Source organism: Lycorma delicatula, chromosome 1 (assembly GCF_047948215.1).
Source record: "Lycorma delicatula isolate Av1 chromosome 1, ASM4794821v1, whole genome shotgun sequence".
Taxonomy (NCBI): domain Eukaryota; kingdom Metazoa; phylum Arthropoda; class Insecta; order Hemiptera; family Fulgoridae; genus Lycorma; species Lycorma delicatula.
The window spans coordinates 384,149,247-384,176,273 of NC_134455.1; the positions used below are offsets into that span (position 1 = coordinate 384,149,247).

General features: G+C 45.7%; 1 protein-coding gene across 1 annotated transcript in view; it reads right to left on the reverse strand.

The window, feature by feature from the left end:
* LOC142317322 (uncharacterized) overlaps positions 1-27,027 on the reverse strand; it is a 131,976-nt gene that overhangs the window by 89,107 nt on the left and 15,842 nt on the right. Inside the window, exons 5-6 of the mRNA XM_075353775.1 lie at positions 21,394-21,432; positions 19,777-19,797 (exon numbers count right to left, since the gene is read on the reverse strand). Of these exons, the coding sequence (XP_075209890.1) occupies positions 19,777-19,797; positions 21,394-21,432 (60 nt within the window). The remainder of the gene's footprint in view (positions 1-19,776; positions 19,798-21,393; positions 21,433-27,027) is intronic.

The window sequence follows — 27,027 nt, forward strand, 5'->3', positions numbered from 1 at the left end:
TTAATTGCCGTTTCCACATAGTTCATCAAAATTAGTTGGCGGATTATTTGGCGAAGTAATACTAATTTCTTCTGTATAGCCATAGTCACCTAACCTTCTTCTTCTTTCATTTACTGTTCAGTTTCCTGGAATTACCGTTCAGGTACTTCTTCAGAGGATGATATGTATGAGTGTAAATGAAGTGTAGTCTTATACAGAATCAGTTCGTCTATTGCTGAGATGTGTAGTTAATTTAAACCCAACCACCAAAGAACACCAGTATCCACGATCTAGTATTGAAAACAGTATAAAAATAACCTAAGCAAACCTTTTTTTTTTCTTTTTTATCTTATTAAACACCCCAAGGCAACCAGCCTCCGCCCGTTAGGACATAGCGTGGTCACCTTGCAGTGTCGTGGCAGCAGTCTCTGCCCCCCCCCTATCTGCCTCCTGCCGGAGGATCTCCCGCCGGGGTCCCCAGAGCCTCTTCGGGGTGAGCCAACCACCTCATTCGGGCAGCTAACTCCCCCCTCCTCAATGGGGCTACCCTCCCCGTCCCCATCCTACCTGTAGCCGGCACGCCTTCCGCGTACCGCTACCCCCACGCGTTCCTCTCATACCTGAGGGTCCTTAATGCCATCATCGGGGAGCCCCGACTCCATTGTATGGGGCCAGGACACCCTAGGCAATAAGGCTACCTCCCTGGTCCCTAATCGTCGCCACGATTCATCCCCAGCCTCCAGAATTTTTTGAGGCTTTGTTTTTTTTTTTTTTTTTTTATCTACTGACTGCACGTCACTCATCCAGTGTGTTTACACATTTTATTCAATTACATCCAAAAAACACAATACCAGCCATATAACATCATGACCCAATATATCATTCATTCGCAGCATACTCCTCACGCCGCCCTGTGGTCCACAAGGGCGCCCGTGGGGAGTAAACCCCATACACCCCAATCACACTAATCCCCAAAAACAAACAATAATAAACAACAACAAATGAAATACAACAATACATTACGACACCGACTCAGTCATCCACCAGAAGCCACACGTCATAGGCGTGCACGCAACCAAGGGGGTTCCTCTTTGGCCTTCGAGTCCAAAATGGTGTGAGCCAGGCCTGCCGACTCCTGCCATCCCTGTGAGGACCCGACCATCCGCCTGACCACATCGTCGGGTGAGAACGCCGCTACCCGTCTCCTCTCGACGTCCCACCGGACACAGTCGATCCAAGTGTGTTCGACCGTGTCCACTTCGTCGCAGTACCTGCACGTCGCTGATCTCCTGCGTTTAAACCTATGCAGGTAACTGCCGAAATCGCCGTGGCCCGTGAGCAGCTGGGTGAGGAAATAGTCCACCTCTCCATGCCGTCGCCCCACCCAAGCTCTCACGTCCGGGATCAGGCGCCTGGTCCACTGGCCCGCCTGACTCACTGCCCATCTCTCCTGCCAGCGATCTAGGATCCGTGCCCTCGCCTCTTCCTTTGAGACCCCACCAAACCTCATACACCTTTCCTCAACCAGTAAGTCGATTGGTGGGGATCCCGCGACGACACAGATCGCATCGTAGGAGACCGTTCGATACGCACAACATGTGCGCAGGAGCAGCCTCCTATGGATCGACTCCAGCTTCCGACGGTACTTTTCTACGCCCACAGCCCTGCTCCATGCTGGGGCCGCGTAGAGCAGTACGGAAGTCACCGTTGTCACGATGACCTTCCTCTTCTTCTCCGTCGGCCCAGCCGTGTTTGCCATGAGGCGGGAGATCGCCGCTAAGAGGCGCTCACCCTTCAAAACAGCCTCCTCGACGTGGGGCCCGAATGAACGATTGCTGTCCACCCAGACCCCGAGGTACTTCGCCTTCCGCACCCTTCTGATTTCTTCGCCGTCGATAGCCAGACGAATGTCTCGCAGTGGCCGCCTCCCGGCGAAGACGACAGCCTCCGACTTCTCTGGGGCTATCGACAGCCCGTGCGCAGCCATCCAAAGGTGAACTTGTCTTAGCGCCTCGTTCCCCTTTGTCTCGATCTCCCGCTCCGTCGCTCCTTTTATCTGCAGGGCCAGGTCATCCGCGAAGCCGATGACCTCCACCCCCTCGGGATACTGCTGCCGCAGCACTCCATCGTATGCGATGTTCCACAAGAGCGGTCCCAAAACAGAACGCTGGGGGACCCCCGCTCTCATGTGGAACATCCGCTGTCCGGCATCAGTATCAGCGTACACTCTCCGGTCGCTCAAGTACTCCTTCAAAATATGCTGGAGCTGACCGGAGATTCCCCTCTCCTCCAACGCCTGCCCAATGATCTCCCAGGGCAAGCTATTGAAGGCGTTGCGGACATCGAGCAACACCAGGGCCGGAATCATCCTGGTTCTCCAAGTGCCTGCCGCGGCAGTGTCGACGAAATGCATCACTTCCCGTACTGCATGGACCGTGGATCTTCCTCTTCTGAATCCGTATTGGCGAGGGGATAGGCCTCCCCCCGCCGCTACTTCCGCCGTCAGCCTGCCCTCGACGATCCTTTCATAAACTTTACCTAGTGTGCTAAGTAAGCACACCGGTCGGAATGCTCCAGGATCGCCTTGGGCTCGGCCCGGCTTTGGTAGCAAGACCAGTCGCGCGACCCTCCAGCAGGCCGGGAAGGCGCCCCGCACGAAGGCACTGTTCATGCAGTCCAGCACCAACCACGGGAACGCCTCCACGACCATCCGAGCCACTGCCCCCGGCACCCCGTCTGGGCCCGGGCTCTTCTTGATGTTAATCCTCGCAGCGGCTCCCTGAAACTCTGGAAGGGAGATCCGTCTGGCGTCGTCCATCGGTGCCACTCGCCACTCCACCTCAGGTAAACTGGGGAAGAGCGAATCGACTATACCGCCGATCATGTCCCCGGCGATGACCGGCAGTCTTCTCCCCCACCGCTTGGTGACAAGCTTGTAGGCTTGCCTCCAAGGATCATCCTGTAGTTGATCGAGGAGTCCCTTCCACGACTCGCTCTTCTCCTTCCGGATCTCCCTCTTCAAACGATTCCTCTCGGCTCTCAGGTCGCGCGCCAGCTCCTCGACGTCGTCTCTCTCCCGTGCTCGACTCCTATTAAGGCGACGCCTCAGACGCTGCACGTTCGCCCTGATCTCGCCAATCGTCGCGGTCCACGAGTACACTTTCCTCCTGGGGCTCCTTACAGCCGTCAGTTCCTCTTCGCAGGCTTGCTGAACCGCCACTGCCAGTTCCTCCGGATGGTGTGGGTAAGCTTCATCGAAGCGGTCCGCAAGCCGCCTTCGGAACCCCGGTAAATGCCTTTCGCCGACAAACCACGTCACCTGCCGCTCCGCCGTCGCGGGCCACCCAGCTCAATCCAGATTCCCCTGTGGTCGCTGCCTAGTTCTTCCTCCAGCACCTCGCATCTCTCCACTCGCCGTGCCACCGTGTCCGTGATGTAGACATGGTCAAGGACCGATCCCCTAGTACCCCTCCAGAAGGTAGGGGTGCCGTCGTTGAGGCTGACTAACCCGAGCGAGGTGGTCAGCTCCGCCAACTCCTCTCCTCCCCCACGACAAGGGCGGGAACCCCAGCCCTTTGCAGATCGTCGCCGAGTTCGCTAAGGAACTCCACGTAGTTCTCCCACGTGGAGTTGGGGGAGATGTAGCAGCAATAGATGTAAATCTCCCCCACTTTCGCCCTAACGAACCCGTCCCCAGGATGTCTGTTGGAGACTGCATGTTTCCCTGTGAGGGTCCCTCAATGCAACGTCCACCCGTCGGTCAGTCAGCCAGCCCCCGTCCCTGACCATTCTTCCATTTGGTTCCGACACCAACACGAAGTCGGCGCAGTCTCGAGATGCAGCTTCCCACAGGAGGTCATGGACCACATAGCTTTCAGTCTAGGCCCCGCTGAGATGCCACCGATGCAGATGCCCCGAGGGACATCTACATCGGTAAAAGTTCACCCCGAGATAGATTTACGTGTTTATGCCTTCAGAATGAAGACAACGGACACCTGCAGCTACCACGTCGCCCTCAAGAACTAAGCTAGGAAACCTAACCGCGGAAAGAAGACCCCGCGCCTAGATCCTACTATAAAGAGCCACTTTCTGAATGTCTCAGATCCGCACTAACAACCTCATTATAAACTTCCCACTAAAGTTTGTACATCGAAATTTAGACCTAGTTCCCTTAAGAACCCCGCTTAATACTCAAAATGAGTTAATATCTGACTCCGCTCCGGTCCGCCCGGGAGAGGAGATTTAACACCTACCCCCGCACAGGCCATCGCGGAGTCCCGCGTGACATTCACCATCCTTCGCAATTGCCGCCGAGACTCCCCTACGTACCGCCGGAGCGGCACCCAGAGAAGCCCCAACAACAGTGATTTCGGCTCAAAACGCCCTCGTCGGAGCGCAACCGCACCCGCCGGGCAAGAATAGTCCGGCCCACCGACAACGGCCGCAACTCCGCCGACAGCCTAATTCAATGCATACCACAATACTTCTAACCGAGGCACGCTGCCTAAGCGCCTACCTTCGGCCAGTCAACTGCCCAGGCGGTCCCTAGCCACCCAGGTTCCTAACACCTACTAAATTCCTTCGGCGGTCCTGCTCAGGGCGAGGAAGCGAAGGAAGCCAGCAACTATTTTCCACTCACTACGAGTCCTCCAGTTGACTCGTAGATCCAAAACTGAGTTTACTCTCTCGAGCTCCCTACTAACTCTGGTACGTTCAGCTTCGTACCGGGGACATATGTAGAGGACATGGTCCACAGTTTCATCGACCCTACAGTCCGGACAGAAGCCGGAATCAACCAACCTAAACTTAGCCAATTTATCCCTAAAAGCACCATGTCCTGAAAGGAACTGAGTGGTATGCCGATTGGGGGATACCCAGCTAATAGCTCGCAACTCCCTAACATCGGGGAATATACCATGCGTATAACGACCAGTTACAGAAGCAGTCCACCTATCTTGCCAAGAGTCAAAACCTTGGTCTTCGATCTCACGCATACGCCCAGTAGTAAGAAGGCCAGCCTTCTTAGCAACATACCGCTGGCTACGTTCCGTAGCCGAAATATCCGCAGGTTTGATGCCTGCAATCACAGTTACCGCCTCTCGCGAGACAGTCCTGTAACCACCGACAACCGCTAACAAAAGAAGACGCTGGGCTCGTAATAGAATGTCCCTATAACATTGGTGCCGCAAACGATGAGCCCAGACGGGCGCAGCGTACAACATAATGGCCTCACAGACGCCTTTATAAAGAATCCGCATGGTACGGAAATTCAACCCCCAATCAGGATTGACCACTCTTCGGACTCCGAAGAAAGCATCAACTGCCTTCTTCGCCACATACTGGAGGTGCTCCTTGAAGAGAAGCCTCTCATCAAGGATAACACCCAGATACTTTTGAAGGGTGACATACCTAATTGAACGACCGTTCATCACAACCCGCGGATGGCGAGTTGCAGCTAAACGGCCCTTCAGAAACATCATAGTGGTTTTCTCCGCACTGAAAACCATCTTATGCTGAAGACTCCACAACCGCAAAACCCTACATGCCTGTGCCGCTCTAAGCTCTATCTCAGCACGCGAATTACCCTCAACCAGCAGCAGCCCATCGTCGGCATAAGCCACGACACGACAGCCACCAGGCAAGCGCAACCGCATGAGAGAATCGAACTCGATGGTCCAGACGAGTGGACCTAATACACTGCCCTGCGGACATCCTTTAGACAGGGTCTTTCCTACTTCCGAACTGCCGTCACGAAGGACGACAGTTCTGTCGCTGAAATAGCTCGAGAGAGTACTAATTTCTTCCTGCGTGCAACCACGCTTCTGCAATTGAAACAAGGCAGAGGGCCACCACAAGTTATTAAATGCCCCGGATATGTCCAAAAAGACACCGAGTACATACTTGCACTCGCTGTCCGAAGCCAGATTCAGGACCCTAATAATCGCATCCTCTGTGCTTTTACCGGGTCTAAAGCCATACTGGTCGTCCATCAGCATGCGATTCGAAGTGAGCCTACTATTGATGCGGAGGTAAAGAACCTTCTCGAAAACTTTTCCAACAACTGGTAAGAGCGTCAGAGGACGGTAAGAAGAAGTAACGGTGGGATCCTTGTCGCCACCCTTGAATAACAACTTTAAAACACCTCGCTTCCAACAAGCCGGGAAATGTCCGGCGAACAAACACCTATTGAATACCCTAGTCAACGGGCCAAGAATTACGGGCAGGGTGCGAACAAGGAGCTCCACCGTGATACCATCATATCCGGGGGCTTTGTTCCTAGCAAGGCTGCAGATTACCTGGCGGACTTCCGCCTCGGTAATCTCCATTGACACAGAATCTGTAGCGAAACTAACAACCGCCGCTCGAACTCTCCGGTGATACGAGGTCTCACCAACCTCGGTATCATCGGGGAGCAGATCGTCCATCAGAAGAGATAGAACCCGATCCTTCTCAACAACAACGCCGTCCTGGGTCGAGAGAGCCGACAGAAGACTGTCCTTTCTACGTTTGTGACCAAGAACACGATAAACAACACCCCAAGGGTCTTTATTCCCCTGCTCTTGGACAAAAGAGCGCCAGGAATCTCTTTTAGAAGTCCTAATTCTATGAAAATACTCGTTCCTTTTCTGACGGTACTCCGCAAACAAGGCCTCGCGCCGGTCAGGATCACGCGCACGCTGTGCGGCTCTCCTGAGTCGGCCCACGGTCCGTTTTACCGCAGTCAAGTCCCGAGACCACCAACCAGCTATTCTCTCTCGACCCGTACTTCGGGGGATTGAGAGTTCTGCGGCCTCGACCACCGCAGAAGAGAAATCCTCTGCCAGGTTATCTAATGGGACCTCGTCCAGGGTACGAGTGAATACCCGCATCCTGGCCGCAAGAATGTTAGAAAACTGGGGCCAATCCGCCCGCCTGTGCAGGAAGCGCCCCTGCTGAACAGGGACGTCCGCCCTATAGACATCGCGCAGCCCACCTATCCACTCAAAGACAATGAGCCGATGATCGCTTTCGCAATCATCGACTACAGACCAGTCCTGAATCCTGCCTGGGATATCCTTGCCTATGGTAACATCAATGTTGGTACCAAGGAAGGCCCTCCGCAATCCCACAGCGCCGGCGAACGTTGCCGACTCGCCGGCGATGTTAAAAACCTCTAATCGATGCTGCGCGATGAAGCCTTCCAGCAACTCTCCGCCGTCGTCTGTGATCCCACTGTGCCAAAGAAGCGATTTGGCATTCGCATCAACACCTATAAGAATAGGACGACCCGCTACCAGCCTGATAATTCTATCCCATCTTTCCAAATGTAATTCAGTGGGATCTCTGTACTGAAAGTACGAACTAACCACAACAAGGTCGAAACCATCCACAGCAAGCTTAACAACGACATGATGCGTGTCAGAGGCCTGCCGTATGAAAACACTATCTATAGACTTCCTGCACAGAACAGCGGATTTACTTTCGCCAACATGGAACTTATTCCAGCCTGAAAAACCTGGCAGATCACCCTTGACAACATACGGGTGCTGAAGAAGCAAGACATCGAGGCTCCGGTTTTCAACGACGTTCCCTAACTCTACTTGGACTGCATAGGCACCCTGGGCATTGAGTTGACCGAACCTAACCATCGAGCGAGTTGAAGTAGACCTCAACCGCTCTTAAATAACTACCACACTCCTTACTGTTGATGGAGTGCCTATGATTTCTGCGCAACCTCTTACAGTTAACGCAGACCGGAGCCTCCTTCTTTTGCGGGCAGTCCTCACGCTTGTGGCCCTCTTCACCACAATGCGCGCAGACCGACGCATATCGACAAAACTTGGCCCTGTGGCCAAACCTACAACACTTAAAGCACCTCTGCACATCAAGGTATTCCTTGACGCGGCAAGAGGCAAAATCAACGTAGACCCTACCCTCGGACAAAAACTTCTGGTGGAGACCAGCACCAAGCTCAAACACTCCGTGATACCGAGAGGCATCACGCTTTCCGGTCTTGAAGACCAACCTACACTGCTCTTTGAACGCAGCCGCATCCAAATCAGTGTTCTGCTCTCGGATGAGAGACAGAACCTCCTCATCGGAGAGACTCCGCTCGATGTCATAAATTATGACCCGGGGCTTCCTCATTCGCTTGGGGTCCACCTTGACCTCAAGCTTCTGCACCGCAGGAGAGTCCTTGATGACCTGGACTGTCTCCTTATTGCCAGCAACGACGACTAAACCCTTGCTGGTCTCCCTAATGTCACGAATCCTAAGGCGATTCCGGTCACCACGAAGGGCTTCGCGGAAATCGCGCTTCAACTCCTGACTTGTGGCTTTAGACCCCTCCGCCTTATTTACGAATATAACCTCGGGCTTTTTCACTGCCTTGCTGGCCTCTCGCTTGGTCTTCAGAACCTCGGCGTAGCGCCTGGGCTGCACCGGGGCCTGGACAACCACCTTGGGAGTCTTGACCTCTTTGGGTTTAGAGGCCAAGACCTCGAAACCCTCGCTTACCGCCTCGAAAGCTTCCCTCAGCTTGCCTAGCCGAGGGAGGACCTGCTTCCTCACCGCCGAACTGAACCCGCCCGGAAGTGAGAAGAAATCTACTAGGTAGTCAAGGTCCTCCTTGACTACCTTCGACAACGGGGCAGAACTGCCAGGTCTGCCCTTGGAACTACGAAAAGCCTCAACTACAGGGGAGGGCCGCACCTGGGTGGGTGCCCCTGTGTCCATCGCCTCACTTACCTCGTCCTCGGAGGAGCTCGTTGATGGCACCGGCGCAGGCTTTCTCTTCCTCCTGGAAGGTCATGGACCAGCCCGCTCCTGTTTGCATTGATATAGAGCAGCCTCATTTCTGGCCGGTCGAACCCTTGCAACACCGATCACCAAAGCTGTGGCCAGCCATCTTGCATTTGTTGCAATTCGGCTGCTCTTTGCAATCCCTTTTGTAGTGGCCCGCACCTCCGCAATTGTAGCAGGCCTTAGACCTGTCCGGCCCCTTGCATGTCGCCGCCCTGTGCCCCTGCTCCCAGCAGCGATAACATCTGGGATCCTCCTCCCATCTGAGCACACGGCACGACTGCCACCCGATGCGCAACCTTTCTCTGGCCAACAGTACCTCAGCTGCCTTCCTGGCGAGGACCACCGTCGCGTTTTGGGCCTGCCCGTACGCCGATCGCAAGGAAGTCACCTTAGTTGCCCAGTGATCTTCGTCTGCCGGCAACGCCGCCTTCACTGCCTGCAGCAACTCCTTGGTCACCTCGCAGTCCAGGCCCTTCACTATTACCGGTATCGGCCGTTCCCCTCGGCCCCCCGGGGTGATCCTTACTCCTTGGAGGCGTCCCTGTATCCTCTCAGAGAGGGCCTTAGCTTCACCCGCCGCGTCGGTGATCCTAATCTCAAGGCCTTCTTCGCGTCCCTTCTTAGCAGAGACTACCGCCCCCGCAAGTTCGTCACCAGTCCCCGCCTTAACCTCTCCGAGAAGCTGAGCATACGACAGTCCCTCCTTTTGGATGACTACTGTCCTCGTCGGTGTCGTCGGTTTAGTCGGTATATTCGCCGTCCTCCTGCGGCCTGGTTCCTCCTTGGCTGCATAGATGACCCGATGCACGCCGTCCCTCCGCGCCATGTACTCCTGAAGGCGCCGCACACAGCTCATCTCTTTTCTGGCAACCATCGCCACCGGAATCGCTCTACCTGCGACGCCCTCTATCCTCTGCAGGCCCTCGACGACGTGTCGAGCCATCTCTTCCGTTGGCAACTCCAGGTCCACTGCCAGGACGAACGTCTCACTCAGAGTCCCATTCGCCTCCCCGAGCAAGACTTCCGCCCCCACCGAGTCCCTCCCTGTACACTCCCTGGCGTGACTTTGCGGTCGTTGAGCATCTTGCATATGCGCGGCGCCCTGTCGCATACGCCTCGCGCAAAGTCACCCTTCTTATTGCCGCCCAAGTCCAGCACCACGGCGACTCGCTGACCGGCTTCCTCTTCCGGAAACCCCTCCTTGATCTCGGTGAACCGGAAGCATTTCCCGGGCCATTTCCTGGAGACAAGGCCCGGAAGCTGCTCCGGTGCGACTCCCGTCTCCAGTTGCGCCTCAATCTCCTCTCCAGAGGCCTCAGCAACGTCCATCACACTCACCTCCGGCTCCGTCTGGGTTGCCATCTCGTTTGTTTCCTTGACAAGCAGGCCGTCCACCCTGTCCATTACGGCATCGACCTCCTTGTCGAGAATCCAAGCCGCCTCCTTGATTTCGCGCTTGGTGTTGGTGTTCTCGCGAATCAAGGCCAACAGCTTATTCACCTCATTCCTAAGATCTAGAACACTGGGTGCGACGCCCTCTGGCCCTCCTCCGCAGAGTCGTCGCTACCTGCACTCCGTATCCTCTTCCTCGGCATGCCGACGAGAAGTAGACAAGGAGTCAATAAAAAGAAGGGAAGAGTAAGGGAAAAAAAAGAAAGAAATGCCTCTAGCGGGTGAACCGGAGGAGGGAGAAAAAAAGTTAGGGGAGGCAAAAAGTTCTTTATGGGAAGGGGAAACTTTTTGGGGAGAGGGGCAGAAAAAAATTTTTTGGTCCGGGGGGGTGACAAAAATGCTCCCCGCGAAACTTGAGGGGGGGGGGGGGTTCGGCCTAGACCCAAAAGGGTTTGGGGCTAGGAGGTCCCTAACCGAAGATATAGGGAAACGAAATTTTCCCTATATAAACCTCTTACGAAAAAAAGTTTTTGATGCCCGACTCGTTCTGAACGAGTCGACAATCAAATTCTAAGTTGGTACCACTGGTGTACCTCTTTGTAACAGTTCGTCTAGAAAATGGCGGATAATGGCCGCCGTCACACTATCCAGTATCCAGCCTCCTTTGTAAAAACCGTTTCCCTCCACAAAGCACGTGGCGAGAATTAGGTTAAAACTACTGACTAGGATTACTTATAAACTAATATTTACTGTCTAAAACTACTTGAATTTGGTGTAAACAGCCACAACACTTCCTAAATTAAAATATTATTACTAAAAATCAGTCACAAACGCTGTAAAAACTACTCTAAAACTTATCTTAACGGTGGCGCCAGTCTGTCGCCACGTGGTCTTATTTCTAAAAAACTGACGAGCCGATTACAACCGTTTATACCTTAAAATTCTCGTCTCCTAAAGCACTATAATCTAATAAATAATATAATAGGGCTCACGCCACTAAAAAACCTATTCCATAAGTTCCCGCCTATATGGCCGCCATTCGGTCCATATTTAACACCGAAACGCTTATAACTTGGTTAATACCTAACCGATAACCACAAATTATGTCTTAAATTAAGCACCTTACTCTATATTTAAACATCCATACAAAAAACTACCGCAAACTCAGAAGAAAACACTAAAAAAATACACAAACTCTGGAGCCGTCTACGACACTGCTTCCTCGACCAGGTTATACTCACAACTAACCTAACCAAACCTGATATAACCTAACCTAACCTTGCAGGAATTTGGAAACCCTGAAAAAGCCTTTGTGCCTGTGTGCCGCTAGCCTGAACCATTTTTCAGGCTTTTTCAAGCTTTTCCAAAAGTTTGCTATTTTAAGTCAGGTTAAGTTAAATCATTAATTTACTTGTGCCTAGTGTTATTGTGAATCTTATTGTTGTGATTTTTGTAAACCAAGTGTTTTGGAAAAATCGGGTGAGTTCCGAACATTTCAGTTAGCTAGTTTTTAATAACAGCATTTCTTCATCCGTACTTTCTAAGTGAAGTTGGTAGAGATTAATATTTTCCGCCAGATTAGGGCGGAATTTAAATCCAGCTGACTGATTTTCCGCGCGGCAGTTTGTAAGTTAGGGTAGGCGGCAGTCTTTCTCACCAGTGAGACCTTCCCAACCTACTTGTGTCAAAACAATTATTTTTATAAATCCTCATTCGTTAAAAAGGGGAATCATTGTTTCCCTTTTTCTCCATTATTTTCCATCATACTACAAAATTCTCCGGTCCTAAACTGATCTGGAAAAATCCCAAGTCTTTACCCCTCCATTTTGTTTTAGATTTTTTGGTGGAAACATTTTACCGAACCACCACCCACCCCAGAAAAAAGTGCCTCCCAATGGCCACCATCAGAATAGGCGTCTGGGGTGTTAGAGAAAAACGTTTTTGATCCACAACACAAAAGTTGAGGTCAAATTTAATTGGAGTTGTTGGGTCGTCCATGAATTCAACATTTATAAGTTGGATCCGAAAGATATGATGGAAACAAGCGATATTTAAGAAAAGGTACAGAAAGGCTTAATCACCTAGGGTGACTCCATCCGCGAGTCTTACAGATATTTCCAAAACAGGAACTGCTACTTCTGAACCGGTAGGCGGTACGAAAAAATGACCTAGGGAGGATAGCTCGGATTCAGAGATTACAGGGTTAGAAAGTTTATTGAACAAGGTCGAAGCTTTGTCGGACATGTGCAAGACTACTCCCTCTAGTTAGAAAACGATGAGGCATTCAATAATTCGACTTTAATTTTATGCTAAGGATCTGTCTCTTTGGGTTCTGGAAGTCACCAGAGTACTACCTCAGGAAGACAAACAAATTCAGACAGCCAGAACGGACGCTCTGGATCTTCAGGAGATCATGAATTCTCGTTCCGTTGATTAACTCTACGAAGTTATTGATAAAAGGCAGTATATCATTTTTGAAAAAACATGGAAGAAAAAGGATTCTCGCGGGAAGGAGAAGTACAGGCTAAAGTATATATCTTGGATACAAAAGGTGACAAAAAAAAACAACAATTATGAATCATGTTTGTAAGTCCGCTGCAGAAGCGTGAAAACGTGAGCACGCTCCCGCCAGGTAAAGTATTGATGGAGATCATTGCCATTGAAAAATTGGGTGTCTGAAAACCGGAGGAGATTAATACGTTCTCTTTGTCTCAGGTAATACCAAGGAAACAGTTGATAAAATTCTAAAAGGAATACAGAAAATAGAAACGGCAGAAATTTTAGACGCCATACTTTAGACGGTAGTCGTTGCAACTACCGATGGTCGGTTGAGAGCGCTAAGAAAAATACTTGAATACTGGGCAAGGCAACGAGGATCGGAAATTCCCCTGTTCCTATCAGTGGAGAGAGAGATATGTGATAAACCAGTCCCTCCCTACGAAGTAGGAGGTTGTCAAGAAGGAGGCGATCTCTTATTCGAACCTTCTGAAAAAAGAGAAAGAAGCAGTAGGTACCTACTATGCTACGGTCATCTTGTCTGTAAATAAGGGTTATGGTGAAGAACTTGCTGTTATTTTGACAGGAAAGGAGACCTGTGAAAACCTAAAAGAAAAAATTAGCCGCAGCCACGGACGTTACTGCATTAGACAAGGGAACTGGATTAAAAAGGTTAATTTTGCATGTTAAAGACCTAGACATCGATACTAAAAAATAAAAGATCGTGGAGGTTATAAAGAAAACGTTGAAGTGAGACGTGGAAAGGAAAATAACATCTGTGTGTTCTGCATACGGAAGCTGCCAGAACGAGACAGTTATCCAACCCGGTAAAGTTGCCAATCATCTCTCGGCTCTAAGCCGAGTATTAGTGGGGTGACATTCCTGTTGAATTTTTTTTTCTCTCAAATCCCCTGGGCCGGTCCATTTATTTAAAGTATATCGTGGTGTGGTGTCGGGTCTTTTCTTAGTTCACTTATTTTAATAAACCCTATCTGATTCCCTTGGAGTCCCCAGCGGCTCATCGGGACCAACACACCTCGGCATGCCGATCCTCACCGCTGGGGCTGTCCGCCCTACCCTAAACTGACTAATAACCCATTCTTCACTCGTCTTCATTCTTTTTGGAGATAACTCTTTTGACGAAGTCAGTGACTCTTCTCCAATTTTCTTCACTAACTAGCATGAATTCTACTATATCTGTTGGTTCCAACCCTGTAAGAGCCGCATTAAACCTAAACTCGGCCCACCTGTTACAATCAAAGAAAGTGTGTTCAGCGTCATCCAGCTCCCCACAGTACATGCACCCAGGATATTCTCCCTTACCAACCTTGTGCAAGTAATTGTTAAAGCATCCATGCCCTGTGAGGAATTGGATCAGATAGTACTCCACTTCGCCGTGTTTTTAGACCGCAATTAGTCTTCGTTTAGAAGCCCTAGGGATTCTCTGTGATGACATCAGGACGTTAAGGCTTTTGATCATTCCCTCCACCTTCTGAAAAATACTGTTAATGTGCTCGGTGTATTTACAGTTCTTTCGTAAAGTAACTCCCAGGTATTTCAGGTAATTAACCTCCTCGATGACTTTGTGATTAATTCTAACATACGTGTGCTCCAAGATCCTTCTGCCAGTGAAGGTGATACACGGACACTTTTCTTTTGCCAATTCGAGACCCCTAGAGCACAACCATTCATGTATCGTGTTAGCAGCGGCGTTCGCCCTATCGCGCACCACCATGACTGACTTGCCTTCGACTAGGACCGCCAGATCATCGGCGTATGCTATCATGCAGATCATCGGCGGACTGGCCAAATTTCTCCGTTTTGTTGGAGTCTGTGCTGGATGTTTTTTCTCGAGACCTTGTCGGCATGCTATTAGTTGACAGAAAAGTTCACTTCTACAGTGTTGACGGCAACTGAAGCCAGCAGACCTAGAGGCAGTGGCCGGGAACATATATCTGGTTGGTGGTCTCGGAACTTGAAAGCAATGAAGGAGTCTGTGGATCGACTCAGAAGAGCTGCGCAACAAGAGAGTGATCGCGTTCGGCGTGCGACCCTGACTGCGGATTACTGCAGAAGGAAGGCTAGGAACTTCCATGAAATTTGGTCCTCCAAGTGTAATTCTTGGCATTCCTTCGTTCAAGGAAAAAGAGATCTTTCGGGGTGTAGTTTATAGGGGCTTGGACATAAGGACAGGAAAGATGTCCTCTTGTCAGCTTTCATAAGAGAGCCGCTTGGCAGGCTGTTCTGGGGTGGCTAAGCTGGGGCTGCTTACCGGCTTGCTGAAAATTGGCTTAGGTGAAGGTGCTCTTAAAATCAGGAAAGGATCCTAGAGAAGTTAGTAGTTCTCAACCCATCAGCCTCTTGCCGGTTATCGGTAAGTTGCTGAAAAGGCTGGTTTTTGAAAGGCCCAGGGAAAATATCGATATGAACTATTTTTAAATCGAGGCCTGGCTTCTTGAAAGGGGGTTGGCATCGAGGATTACATCTTAAGTTCACTTGCTGAGTTGAAAGCCCCCAACTGTAAATATCTTTTGGCAATTTTTACAGATATAGAGGCAGTGTTTCCTTCCTTGTGTTAGAGTTCTGTCCTCTATAAGTTGAAACGTCGCAATATTTCTTTACTGACATATCCAGAAAGCGTCACGGCCCAGGATTTCGCCGATGACTGTCTCCTGTTAGTTCGTGGTAATTGACGACAGCAGCTAAAGACCGGGCGCAGGCGGCATTGTCGACCGCGGAGGGCTGAATGGAGATGCAAAATTCAAATATTTCTGTGCCCAAGACGAAGTTTATGCTTCGCAAGTGTGAGACAAATTATCGTATAGTTGTAACCCCTACAATAAGTATAAAGACTATCTAATCAGCCGAGTTAAGGTACATAAGTACCTAGGTATTTCTTTTTGATGAGAAGTTACTGTTAAGCAACCACATTAGGCAATTACGGGCTGTCGAGCAACCATTTATACATGGTGTACCGAGCTGTCTTCGAAAGTATGGCTTCTTGGCCTCCTATGTTGCGTCCGTTTGGGCGCATAGGTTGGATATGACAAGAGCACGTATTCAGAATTTAAGAAGTACCGAGTGCAGAGCATTAATAGTATGTACTTGTGTTTTTAAAACAACCTCCAACGAGGCTACTACCGTATTAGGAAAGGCTTTCCCATTCGATTTAGTGGTGAAAGTACGGGTGGCCATGTGGAAGTTGCAACGAGGCAAGGAGGATGAGGTATTTGGGATGTGGTTTCGAGCCGGACCTGTACCGGAGCGGAACATTTATCACAATGCACCGATTCTAAATTTTGTACAGTTGCCCATCTCCTGCCTGAGAAGGAGGCTTTACAGCGATGGATGAATGGCAGCAAGGATGGCATACCACGATTACGGGAAGGTCCTTGTGTAGATTTATACATGACTTGTGAGGATGGTATGCCTCTCCTTCGTTTTTAAGGGCAACGGGTTCCCAGATGCTCTCCAACCACGCGAACTTGAACCAGTATTTGTTTCGGTTCCGCCTGACAGCTGATGAGCTTTGCATCTGAGGGGATATCCAGACTAACGAACATATGTTGTTCGATTGCCCAGCTCTTGGGGGAGCCAGAACTCAGGCACACTTGAACCTAGAGGTCAAGGGGAAAATTTTCCACTCAAAAGCGGCGAGTCAGTATGTCGTGAGCCGCATTTCGGACCATGTGGGTGTTCCTTGATGCAGTGACTTTGTTCAACCGGCATCAGTAGTTTATTTAGGAGAAAGACGCCTACTTCGCTACTGTGGAAGCTACCCCAGAATTATGGCTGGCCATCAGCCAATTAAAGCTGAAAGCGCTTTAATATTGGTACTTGCTGTCATTCAGCGACCTAGGCGTGGCTGCGAATTTCTATCTTGAAGAGATAAATTTAGTTTATTAAATGTCATATACATTTTTGTAGGTGACGGGGTGCGCCTACCCATTTCAGAACATATGATAAGTGAGCGGTGGGACACGTAGCAAATGTGTGGCATTATACGTATTTCGCTCACGCAATCAGGTTAGCTCAAGGAGCTAGTTATCTCACTGGTCGCTAAACTGACTCGAGATTCAGTTACCGTATGAGGCACAGACATTCGGTTTTATGCTTTAAGGCGACCGAATTGGTTGGTGGTGAGAGAAACGCCATGCAAATCACAGCAAACTCTGTATAGAACACCTTTGGAACTGATGATATTAAATCCAGAACTCGGTTACTATGACCATACTGAAATTGATCAATTTATATCACCGGAAGAGGCTAATATATAAACCGCATTCAATAATGATTTTCGATGATGTAATTAAAGAAAAATAAAGCAATGTCGGTGATTATTTTGCCAGGCCGTCATTGCGATATTGATTGTTTGTATTTAGCACAAACATATTCTAAAATATTCTAAAAAACAGGTTAATAAATTTCATCATAAAAACACCATCGACATCATTTACTAGTAGTGATTTCTTACATGCGCTAATAAATTGTTACCCAATCCACCAATATTATTATGATCCAAAGAAATTGGTGGATAGATTGTTCACTTTAATGGGTGAATATAATGCTGGAAACACATCAAATTAAATTATATACATAATTAACGAATTGAAAGTAGTTGAATTTTAGTAGAGTATTTGATTTTAATTTTTATTTTTTATAGATAGAAAGGTCAGTTTAAAATTAGGCGCTAGAAACAATAAAAGATAATTATTACAGGCCATTCTGGGGTCGATTTATCGATCACAGACGATGGAAATTATGATATAAAAAATCGTAGATTTTGTATTGATTCGAATCTAATTGAAGATGGCGACGCTGTCAATTTTCAGCGGGTTAAAAATATGTTTACCGAATAGAAAACAATATATATAGTCTCAGGGAACAGTTTGTCGGTCTCAAAAGATTGAGTCAAAATAAAAGTCATGTTAAGTTAAAATATATAACAGGCATGGTTTTTATGTAGAAACTATAATGGTAGCATTCAATAAAAGGTTAAAATAATTTAATAAACGATGCCAAATTGTTGGTTTCACAATCGATCATTCGAACACGAAATAATGTGGAAAAAGTTGAAGAGATTCGAAAAAAGTTTAATTAGTAATATAATACATTTATTTGATTGGCTGGCCAGCCGGTGAAGATCTTCAAGGGTTGGCCAGATCTATTTCATCAATAAATTTATCGTATTTTGTTGCTTTATATGAAATATTTTCACCCTCAAATCTAAGGGGCCTAAATTTTATTTGCAATTTTATACCGATGATGCATTTGAATAAAAATATTTTTTTTGACATATAGATATGTAGAAAAAGAATATAAAAAATGTGGTGGAATTATTGGTTCAGTAATCAATTAAGCTACACATTTATTACATGTTGAAGCACATATGTCGGGTTACAATTATTGCTGACCGGGTACAACATTAAATAAAAAATTAAAACGCAATGATAAAGGCATAAATAAATTGGATGATGCTTGCAAATTACGCGATGTAACTTATTCGAAAAATTCAGACACGAAAACAAGATTGGCAGTCGATAAATTTTGAGTAGAACAGGCTTTCTTTTTCCTGTTTAGCCTCCGGTAATTACCGTTCAGATAATACTGCAGAGAATGAATGAGGATGTTATATATGAATGTAAATGAAGTGTAGACATGTACAGTCCCAGTTCGACCATTTCTGAGATGTGTGGTTAATTAAAACCAAACCGCTAAAGAATACCGGTATCCACGATCTAGTATTCAAATCCGTGTAAAAATAACTGACTTTACTAGGACTTGAACGCTGGAACTCTTGACCTCCAAATCAGGTGATTTGAGAAGACGCGTTCACCACTAGACCGACCCGCCGGCTTGATTAGAACAGGCTTGGAAACGTGTAATCAGTGGCAACGGATAGCAGATTAACTGAAACAGCAGCAGCTTTCTCTGCAACGAACGAAATGAAACTTAATCTATATATGTCAGTACATTAAAACTAAAGAAGGTTGTGGGATTAAAATGAAAAGAAGGTGGTAGTATTAAGAATAAATATAGTAAAAAGAAAAAATTAATAGATTTAAGATCGAAACGCCCTTTATTTAAATACGAGTTGATTAAAACTTAAATTTTTAGGTCTTGAAATTGTAAATGCAAAATTAAAATCTGTAATGTGAATTAAGCAATAAAGAATTGAAATTAAAAATTATTTTTTTCTAATATAGATTACATAATAAATTATTTAAGCGTTGAAAAATTATATGTCAAGATATTTCATTGACGTATAAGCAATACCATAATCATTATCCGTTTTTTAACAAATTCGGTAATGGTGCAGAAATTACAATCGTGTAATAAAGATTATATATATACTCAACCGGCGATAGTTTTTTGTTTGTTAGAGGAAAACTTGCATCGAAAATGGTAAAAAATCAACGTCAGATTTGGTAAATTTTGCAGGTGCATTTCTATTTGATGAGATTAAATTTTTAATAAACAAATAAGAAATAGCTAATGCTGAAAATGTTAAGTGAAACAACTATCACGACCAATGTTCTTTCAGTGATAAACTCTTTAATTTCTTTAAAAAGTGAGTTTACCGAAAAAATACGTGAAGAAAGAGGGGCTTAAAAAACACGGTCTCCCATGGATTTTATCTGAAAGTAAGGATGAAAGGTTAAAGTTCATTCTTTAATGTATATCTAGTTTTTTCATGCGGAACTCGAGACCTTCATACTACACACGCAGAGGTTATTTTGAACACATGCGCATACGTGAGGAAGTACATAACTTCTGTCCTGAGCCGCTGATTAATCTGCATATTCGGATGCTCAAGGCTTCAGTCACTTCGGTCGTGTAATATTTGATTAATAACCTGTATTTACTTTTCCATAGCAAAGAAAAGTCCAGATCCCATGCCTAGTTTAAGCTGGCTGGGGTCTTTCTTTCTTTCTTTCATTCAATTGTTTGAGCTTTGAAAAGATAATGATAATAGTAATAATAATAATAATAATAATAATAATAATAATAATAATAATAATAATAATGATAATAATAATAATGATAATAATAATAATAATAATAATAATAATAATAATAATAATAATAATAATAATAATAATACACTTTCTTTTCTGTACTTACTAATTATTTTGAACATATGGGCTGTAAAACAAACAGAAATATGTAAATACACATGAACATTGTTAAAATAAAAAGAATCAAAATTTTTATACGTTAAAAATATATGACACAGTAATTTCACCGTTAACCGTCACTTTCATTAGAAATACTTTTTATTATTGTGTGAAAACTATTACGTTCCTCCAAACTTACATTTGGGTAATATTCAACTATCTTTTTAGTAAATTTTATGTTAGTAATTAAAAATAGTTATTATTTCAAAGTACCTATATAATAACACTATGTATAAATGTAATAATAAGCAAATAGGCTTCTAAGAAAACCGGTTTAGATTATAACAGCTCATTTAGATTACGGTTTCAGTGTAGTTTATATTTTATTATTAATTATTTTATAAAAATGAAGTAATCTTTGCCTATTCGCCTAATTATGTGAAATACCTATTTATAGCAATTTCTATGTCTAGGTAATTTCCAGACTCTTATAGCATAGAAATAATACGGTAATGAAAAACGAAATGGATGGATCTTGCTGTATTGTTATTTACAACCAAAGAGACCAATCCAGTAACAGAACACAGAAAGTTTTGATCACACGTTACATACTGGATAAAAATAAATAATTTTTTGAGTTTATGATAAAAATAAATAATAAATAAATATTACAATAATTATAAATGTTTGTAAGCGAAACATTATAAATTACATTAAACTTGTTTGGGTGTTTATTTTATTATAATTGCTGGTTGGTCATCTAATTCTGTTTATTCTTTATTGGGTTGTATACGTAGAATTTCCCAAAGAATTTCTTATGAAGTTGTTTTTTTTTTAGTTATTTTTTGTTTCATTTTATATTGTGAATCTTTTAATTTGAATTATTTTTGTTATTTTCAGTTGGATGTTTGGTTTATTTTTTTTTCTTTTCCTTTATTTATAATTTTTCTTTCTTGTATTTTAGCTGAAACTAATCGTTCTCCATTTGATTTTTCTGAGGGTGAGTCAGAATTGGTTTCTGGATTTAATGTTGAATATAGATCTTTTAGATTCTCTTTATTTTTTTTATCTGAGTATAGAAATATAATATTTATGAGATTTTTTACTTGTTTAGTTTTTTTAGGAGGCGATTGTATAAATTTTTATATTTTTATTTTATTTTGTATATTTTTGTATATTTTGTATATTTTTGTATTTTTTGAATTTTTATTTTATTTTATATTTTAATTTTTTTTACTTTGTTAGAAAGCATATAAATACTATTAAAATATAGACAAGTCTCAAAAAATAAAATAGGATTTGTGAGTGAGGGAGGTGAGGTGTAATATTATTATTGAACAGAACGGAAAATACCTTCGAAGTAGTAACGAAAAGTAAATTTCCCAGTCCAATTTTGTAATAAAACGAAAAGCTTCGTGAAATATGATTGAATTAGAAGAGTATCCATAATGGAAAGACGGACGGTTGATAGAAAGAGAACTAGCAAACAAAAAAAACAAAAAATAAAAAGCAGGTATAGTATTAGAGAGGTAAAATATTAACACTTGAGAGAAGGATCAAAGAATTTCAAAGAAATGAGGAGAAAAGAAATTAGGAGGAAAAATTGCTCAATAAAAATACTTACTGATCATTCAGGTACTGTCGATAAGTATGGTCTGAACCCCTGTACATTAATCACATAAATTTAAAAAGAAAAAATAAATGAAATGAAATCAAGAAACAATAAAATATTCCTATTATATCTTAATATTATTGCCTTATATATAGTAATACAATTATTTATCACCAGAAGTGTATTTTTTCGACTAAATTTGCTTTCTTCACTCCCTTGTAATTTTTAAAGGGATTGGGCGATTTCAACAGAATTCTAAATTTTACATAATGTAGGTACCTGTTCCAGTGTTGATTTAACCAACACTGCAACAACAATTTGCATTGCAAAATTTTGCGACAGGTTTACTTACAAGATAAAATTAAACGTATACGATAAACACCGTGCAGAGTTATTATAATTAGAGGATGAAAGTTGATATCTTGACAGTAGTTAATCTGTGTCAGTTAAATTAAGTAGGAGTTTCTATTTTTTTTTTTTTTTTTACCTTCTTCCTCGGGCTGGATCCTACAGTTAGTCTCCTGGGCTGTGTACAAGTATTACACAGCCCAGGGAAGTGTATTATTCTAAGCGGCCTTATTCTAACGGGTCTCCAAGTCTCGACTCGCCTGTTCGATCTTACTTTGCGCCCGCTTCAAGCCCCCAGAGTAGAAGAGACCGAAAATGCACCTTACCACTACGAGGTGATTTTCCCTCCGCCGTTAAATCCTATCTTCAGTGGTATTTTTTAGTTGTCAGTTCAAGTGTTAGTGTGTATAAACCAATAATATACGTGAGTAATCGACATTTGAAATGTTTTTCGTTTGTTAATTTAACAAATAAAGGTATTTTTAAGTTAGCTATAATATTAACCCATGCCATGACGTGGTACAAAGTTGTAGGTTAATAATTATTTGACAGTATCACATTTTTAGCGTTAAAAGCATTAAATATAGGATAAGACACATGTAGGTTTACATTTCGTCTTTGTAGGTGTAATATTGAGCGAGATATAAACGTTTTAATGTAGTATTAGAAACACATGGTTTTTAGAAAGTTGTGCACAAAATCGTGGATGGATAGAGTGTAATTTGCCAAAAACAAAAATGTTTGTTCTTAAATAGTGAATCGTTCGAAAGATTAATTATAGGTTTAGTTCACTTAAATTTTAAAACTTAGCTAGAGTACAGTGAATTCTATAACGCAGCTCCAGGGCCCCCAACCCCAAAAGAGCTTCAGGGCACCCGGCCCAAAATCCCTTTGAGCTCCAAGCCGGATCCCCCAAAAGATCCCCCACTTTTTCTTTTTTAAATGCCGAAGAATAGATCAGAGAGGCATGCTGACATGAAGGCTACGCCTGTTAAGGCCAGTACCAGCGTGTGCTGATACCTGTTGCACAGCCTAGGGGGCTTCATCCCGGTCACAGTACAGATGTTAGAAAAAATATAGAAAGAGACATAAAGAAAACCTCCAAATGGGAAGAGGAGCTTCCCAAACAACTCGAGGACTTTGTCGTGGAATTGGAAAGGCTGGAATCTGACCTCCGGAAAAGCATCGATAAGTAGGTAAAACGAAGCATAAAAGAGGTTGATAGGGGACTAAGCAGCACAGTAAAAGAATTAAGAAGAATGGTAAGCGGTAGTACCCTCACTACAGGAAAGAAACAAACAGAGGAGGTGGCAACAGAGACTGCGACTGCCTCCGGCTGACATTAACACTAATAACACATGGTCTGAGGTAGATTACAACCTCTGAGCTCCCCGACAATATACGTAATACAACAAGAACTGGCGATGACGAGACACAAGTTACCTTCTGTCAGCTTCCAGAGCCAATGACAGAGTTAATCGTGAGGAGAGGCAGAGTGAGGATTGGCCTGGTATCATGCAGAGTGGACATTAGAGAGCAGCTTCTGCAGTGCTTTCGCTGCTAGGAAACAGGCCACACCACCATGAACTGTAGCGGCGCTGACAGGTCAGAAGCCTGTTTTAATTGTGGTAGCGTAGGCTACAGGGTGGCAGATTGCGCCGTGACATCAAAATGCTTAACATGTGACACGGAGGTGCACCGCAACGGCTCCTTCTTGTGTTCCAGGGGGGCTGGCAAGATGAATACTAGTAATAACCGGGAGAGGTTTGGACAAACTACGGCAAAGAAATGAACGTACAGATAATACAAGCCAACCTGAATCATGCGGAACTGGCCAATGACATGATGATCAGATACGCATCGGAGATGGGCGCAGAAATAGCACTCATCTCCGAACCGTACGTCACTCGTCCCCGCCCGGGGGATACGGTCTGAATAAAGGACTGCGGCTATATGGATGAGCAGACAAATACCTGACAGAGATATATACCAAGGAACGGGATTCGTCAGGGCAACAGTAGAACCGGTGTACTACTACGCTTATTACATCTCACCAAACATAAGTGATGAGAGGTATACATTGATCTTGACAACCATCACGAGGCACCTTCAGGCTCCTCACACACCGACCGGTGACATGATGGCCGGTGACTTTAACACCTCGTTCATTGCGTAGGGTCTAGAAGGACTGATTCTAGAGGAAGAATCATCATGGAGACTATCGCGGCTCTACATCTGGTAGGCCTCAATAATGGTGCTGTATACGCATTCTTGAGTAGGGAAATGATTAGTGACTTCAAGAAATCCTGCTAGAGGTGACTATTGGCGGAAAAAGACACAGACCCATGGGGGAGACCGTATATACTGATAGTAAAAAGGGCTCTGAGACCCAGTGAACCGATTACAAGGGAACGTAACGAGATCACACGTATCATCGATGATCTATTTCCTCGTGGGGATATTGTTGGTTAGCTGGCATCTCTCCCGCCACCACCCCATTCGGTCGCCCTAAAGCATAGAGCAAATGTCCGTGCCAAAAACTGCTACTGTGCCTCTGAAACAGATTTGCGACCTCGTTTTCCTAAATGTTCCTAATGAGCTCCTAACTTGCGTGAGCGGATTAAGCAGGTAGCCGTAAAGCACCCGCTTAAGTGTCCCTACCGCTCACTTGTCCACATTAAAACTAAATCGGGGAGGCGCACCCCTTGTTACAAATTAAATTTATCTAGTTACATATTAAAAGACGGCAATTTAAACCGCCACGTCTCAGTCGCTGTCAGCCAGCTAGTGCCTGTCCACCATTTAAAGCGCTTGGAGCTTTACTGGCTGGTGGCCAGCCATTATTTCAGAGAAAGACTTCCCACAGCTGCGCTATAGGAATCAGTAAAATCCAATTTAAATTAAAAAATCTAACGATGACGGTTGAACATCGCAACCTCATCGAGGAACTCCCACACGGTCCGCAAATGCGGCTCTCGCCACATTGACTCGCCGTTTATGAACGGCCAGTTTTCTCCCTGACATCTAAGTTCCAGTCTCTGCCCCCCCCACCCCCCCACTAGAGTAGGGTAGCTGAACATCAGGTGTTCATTCGACTGGACCTCTCCGCAGACACACAACTCATCAGCCGCTAGGCGAAACCTGAACAGATATTGCATCAAATTCACATGGTTAGTGAGCACATGGGCACCCGCCGCCCTTAAAAATGAATTCAAGGCATACCAACCCCCCAGATCCTGTATACATATATACAGAGATCTTCCCTTATTCGTGGTCTGCCATTCATGCTGCCATGCCTGCATCGCGAGTCTCCATAGCCTCTTCCGCAGGCGGGAAATAGGTCCTGCGGGACCTAATTACCTGGTAGAGACTCGCAAAAAGAGCTAGCGGCAGAGGACACGTGAGCGGACAGGCCCTCGGCCGAGGGCCTGTCCGCTCACGTGTCCTAAACTAGGGGGCCCCCCGGGCGCGTGGGGGACGTCTTAGCGCGATGAAGCTGCGGGCACTTCGCACAGGTGTTGGATGACAGCCTGGGTGACTTGGTATTTTAGGTAGGTACTGTATCTGTGTAATGAGTAACAGCTGTGAGCAGCTTCTGTAAGTCGCGCTTCTGGTGTGACATACTCTGTATTTTTGTTTTTATCTTCTAGTACTTACATAATAATAGTTTTAGGTATTACATTGTTTGTTGTATATGGTTAGCTGTATTTGTACATATATCACGTATAATTTTTGTTGTGTTTTTACTGATTATTTAATGGTCACATGTAATATATTGTGATTTAACTTAAGATCTGTACTTGTATGATATGACTATGACACAGTGTGTGGGCGATTTCCCTCTACCTGACGGAATGCTTTATTAGTTATGCCAGAGAGGGTTGATAGCCAAGGGTGGAGGTAGTGCATAGGTATGCATACGCTCTTCCTAAAACCTAGTGGGATTTGATACCCACCCTGAAACTGCTTTAGCGTCTGTAAAATGGATTCCCCACCTCTACAAAAGCCTCCAGAGTAGGATCCGACGAGCCCGGCTATGCTGTCCCTGGGTCTCCACTCCGGGAGCCAGGACTCTATCTTTATGCCAATGCCTTTAACGGGAACACCTCGAGTGCATCCCCGAATTTGGTCTATGACTATGAATTTGGTCTTCTCGGCGCTCGGGTGTATTAGAGTCCCCAAGACTCATCGCTACCGCCCACTCGTGAAAGCACGTGCGATCGGCAGCTCTGCAGAGAGCTGTCCCTCATCCCCGAGCTCCCCGATCCTTCTCCTGAAGAACCCTTGCTATGAAACTTTCGAGGGCATAAAAAACTTGGAGCTCTGTAACATGGTGTCCTCGATGTTCTCCACGCTGAGCTGTCCGGTAATCGCTAAGCAAGCTAGGTGGTATTCATCCCACTGTGCGTGCCAGAACACCTCGTGTTCCGGGGTATCCGGGTAGCCACAGTAAGGGAAGAAGGAAGATCCGTCCTCCTACCACCATACAGGAAGGCGTGTAAGATCACGTGGCAGGTCAAGAATTGCCTGAGCCTGTAGTTTAAATAACCAACCACCGACCAGATCACGGCTTTACATCCACGACAAGGTGATGCGTTCACCTACCGTTGGTGGACGCATACCACGTAGCTTGGCAATCTTGAATGTGGCCGCATATATGTCCCCATTGAGCACTCCCCGATGGCTCAACACTCGAGCATCTGGCAGCTGCTGCCGAGGTGGCTGCTTCGTGATCACTAGCACCTCTTCTGTCTACACCTAGGCATATTGTCATGCCATTTTGAGGGTCATTCGTACCCCTTTGGGATCCAGCTGTTGCGTCTTACAGCCATGGTCCTCTTCCACGCCGGAAAGCCGTAGAGAAATCTAACATTGACCAAGTGTCTACATTGACCACGTGTGCATCCAGCCTTCTTTTTGATGCTCGTGATACCCCGATGTTCGAGAGTAAAGATCTATTTTACTTTCTTGCCAGACGCTGGACAACTCGTCCCGCCTTCTCGCTAATCTCTTTCCCAAAGTGGGTGAATTATTGCTTGTGCTCCAGCCAAATTCTCAGTTACTTGGTGGATTTCCGCGACTGGACCACCTCTCCCTCTATTTTGATCGCAATTGAGGCTAGCACCCGTCGCCCAGCTAGAGAGACGATTACATATTTTCCTCGGGACAGCTGCAAACTTTTTTCCGTCATCAATCTTCCAATCTTATCAATAGCTGCATTCGCAGCGTTTGCCATCCCCTCAAAAGACTTCCCCACCACCACAAGGGCCAATTCATCAGCGTAGACAAAGGGAGTCA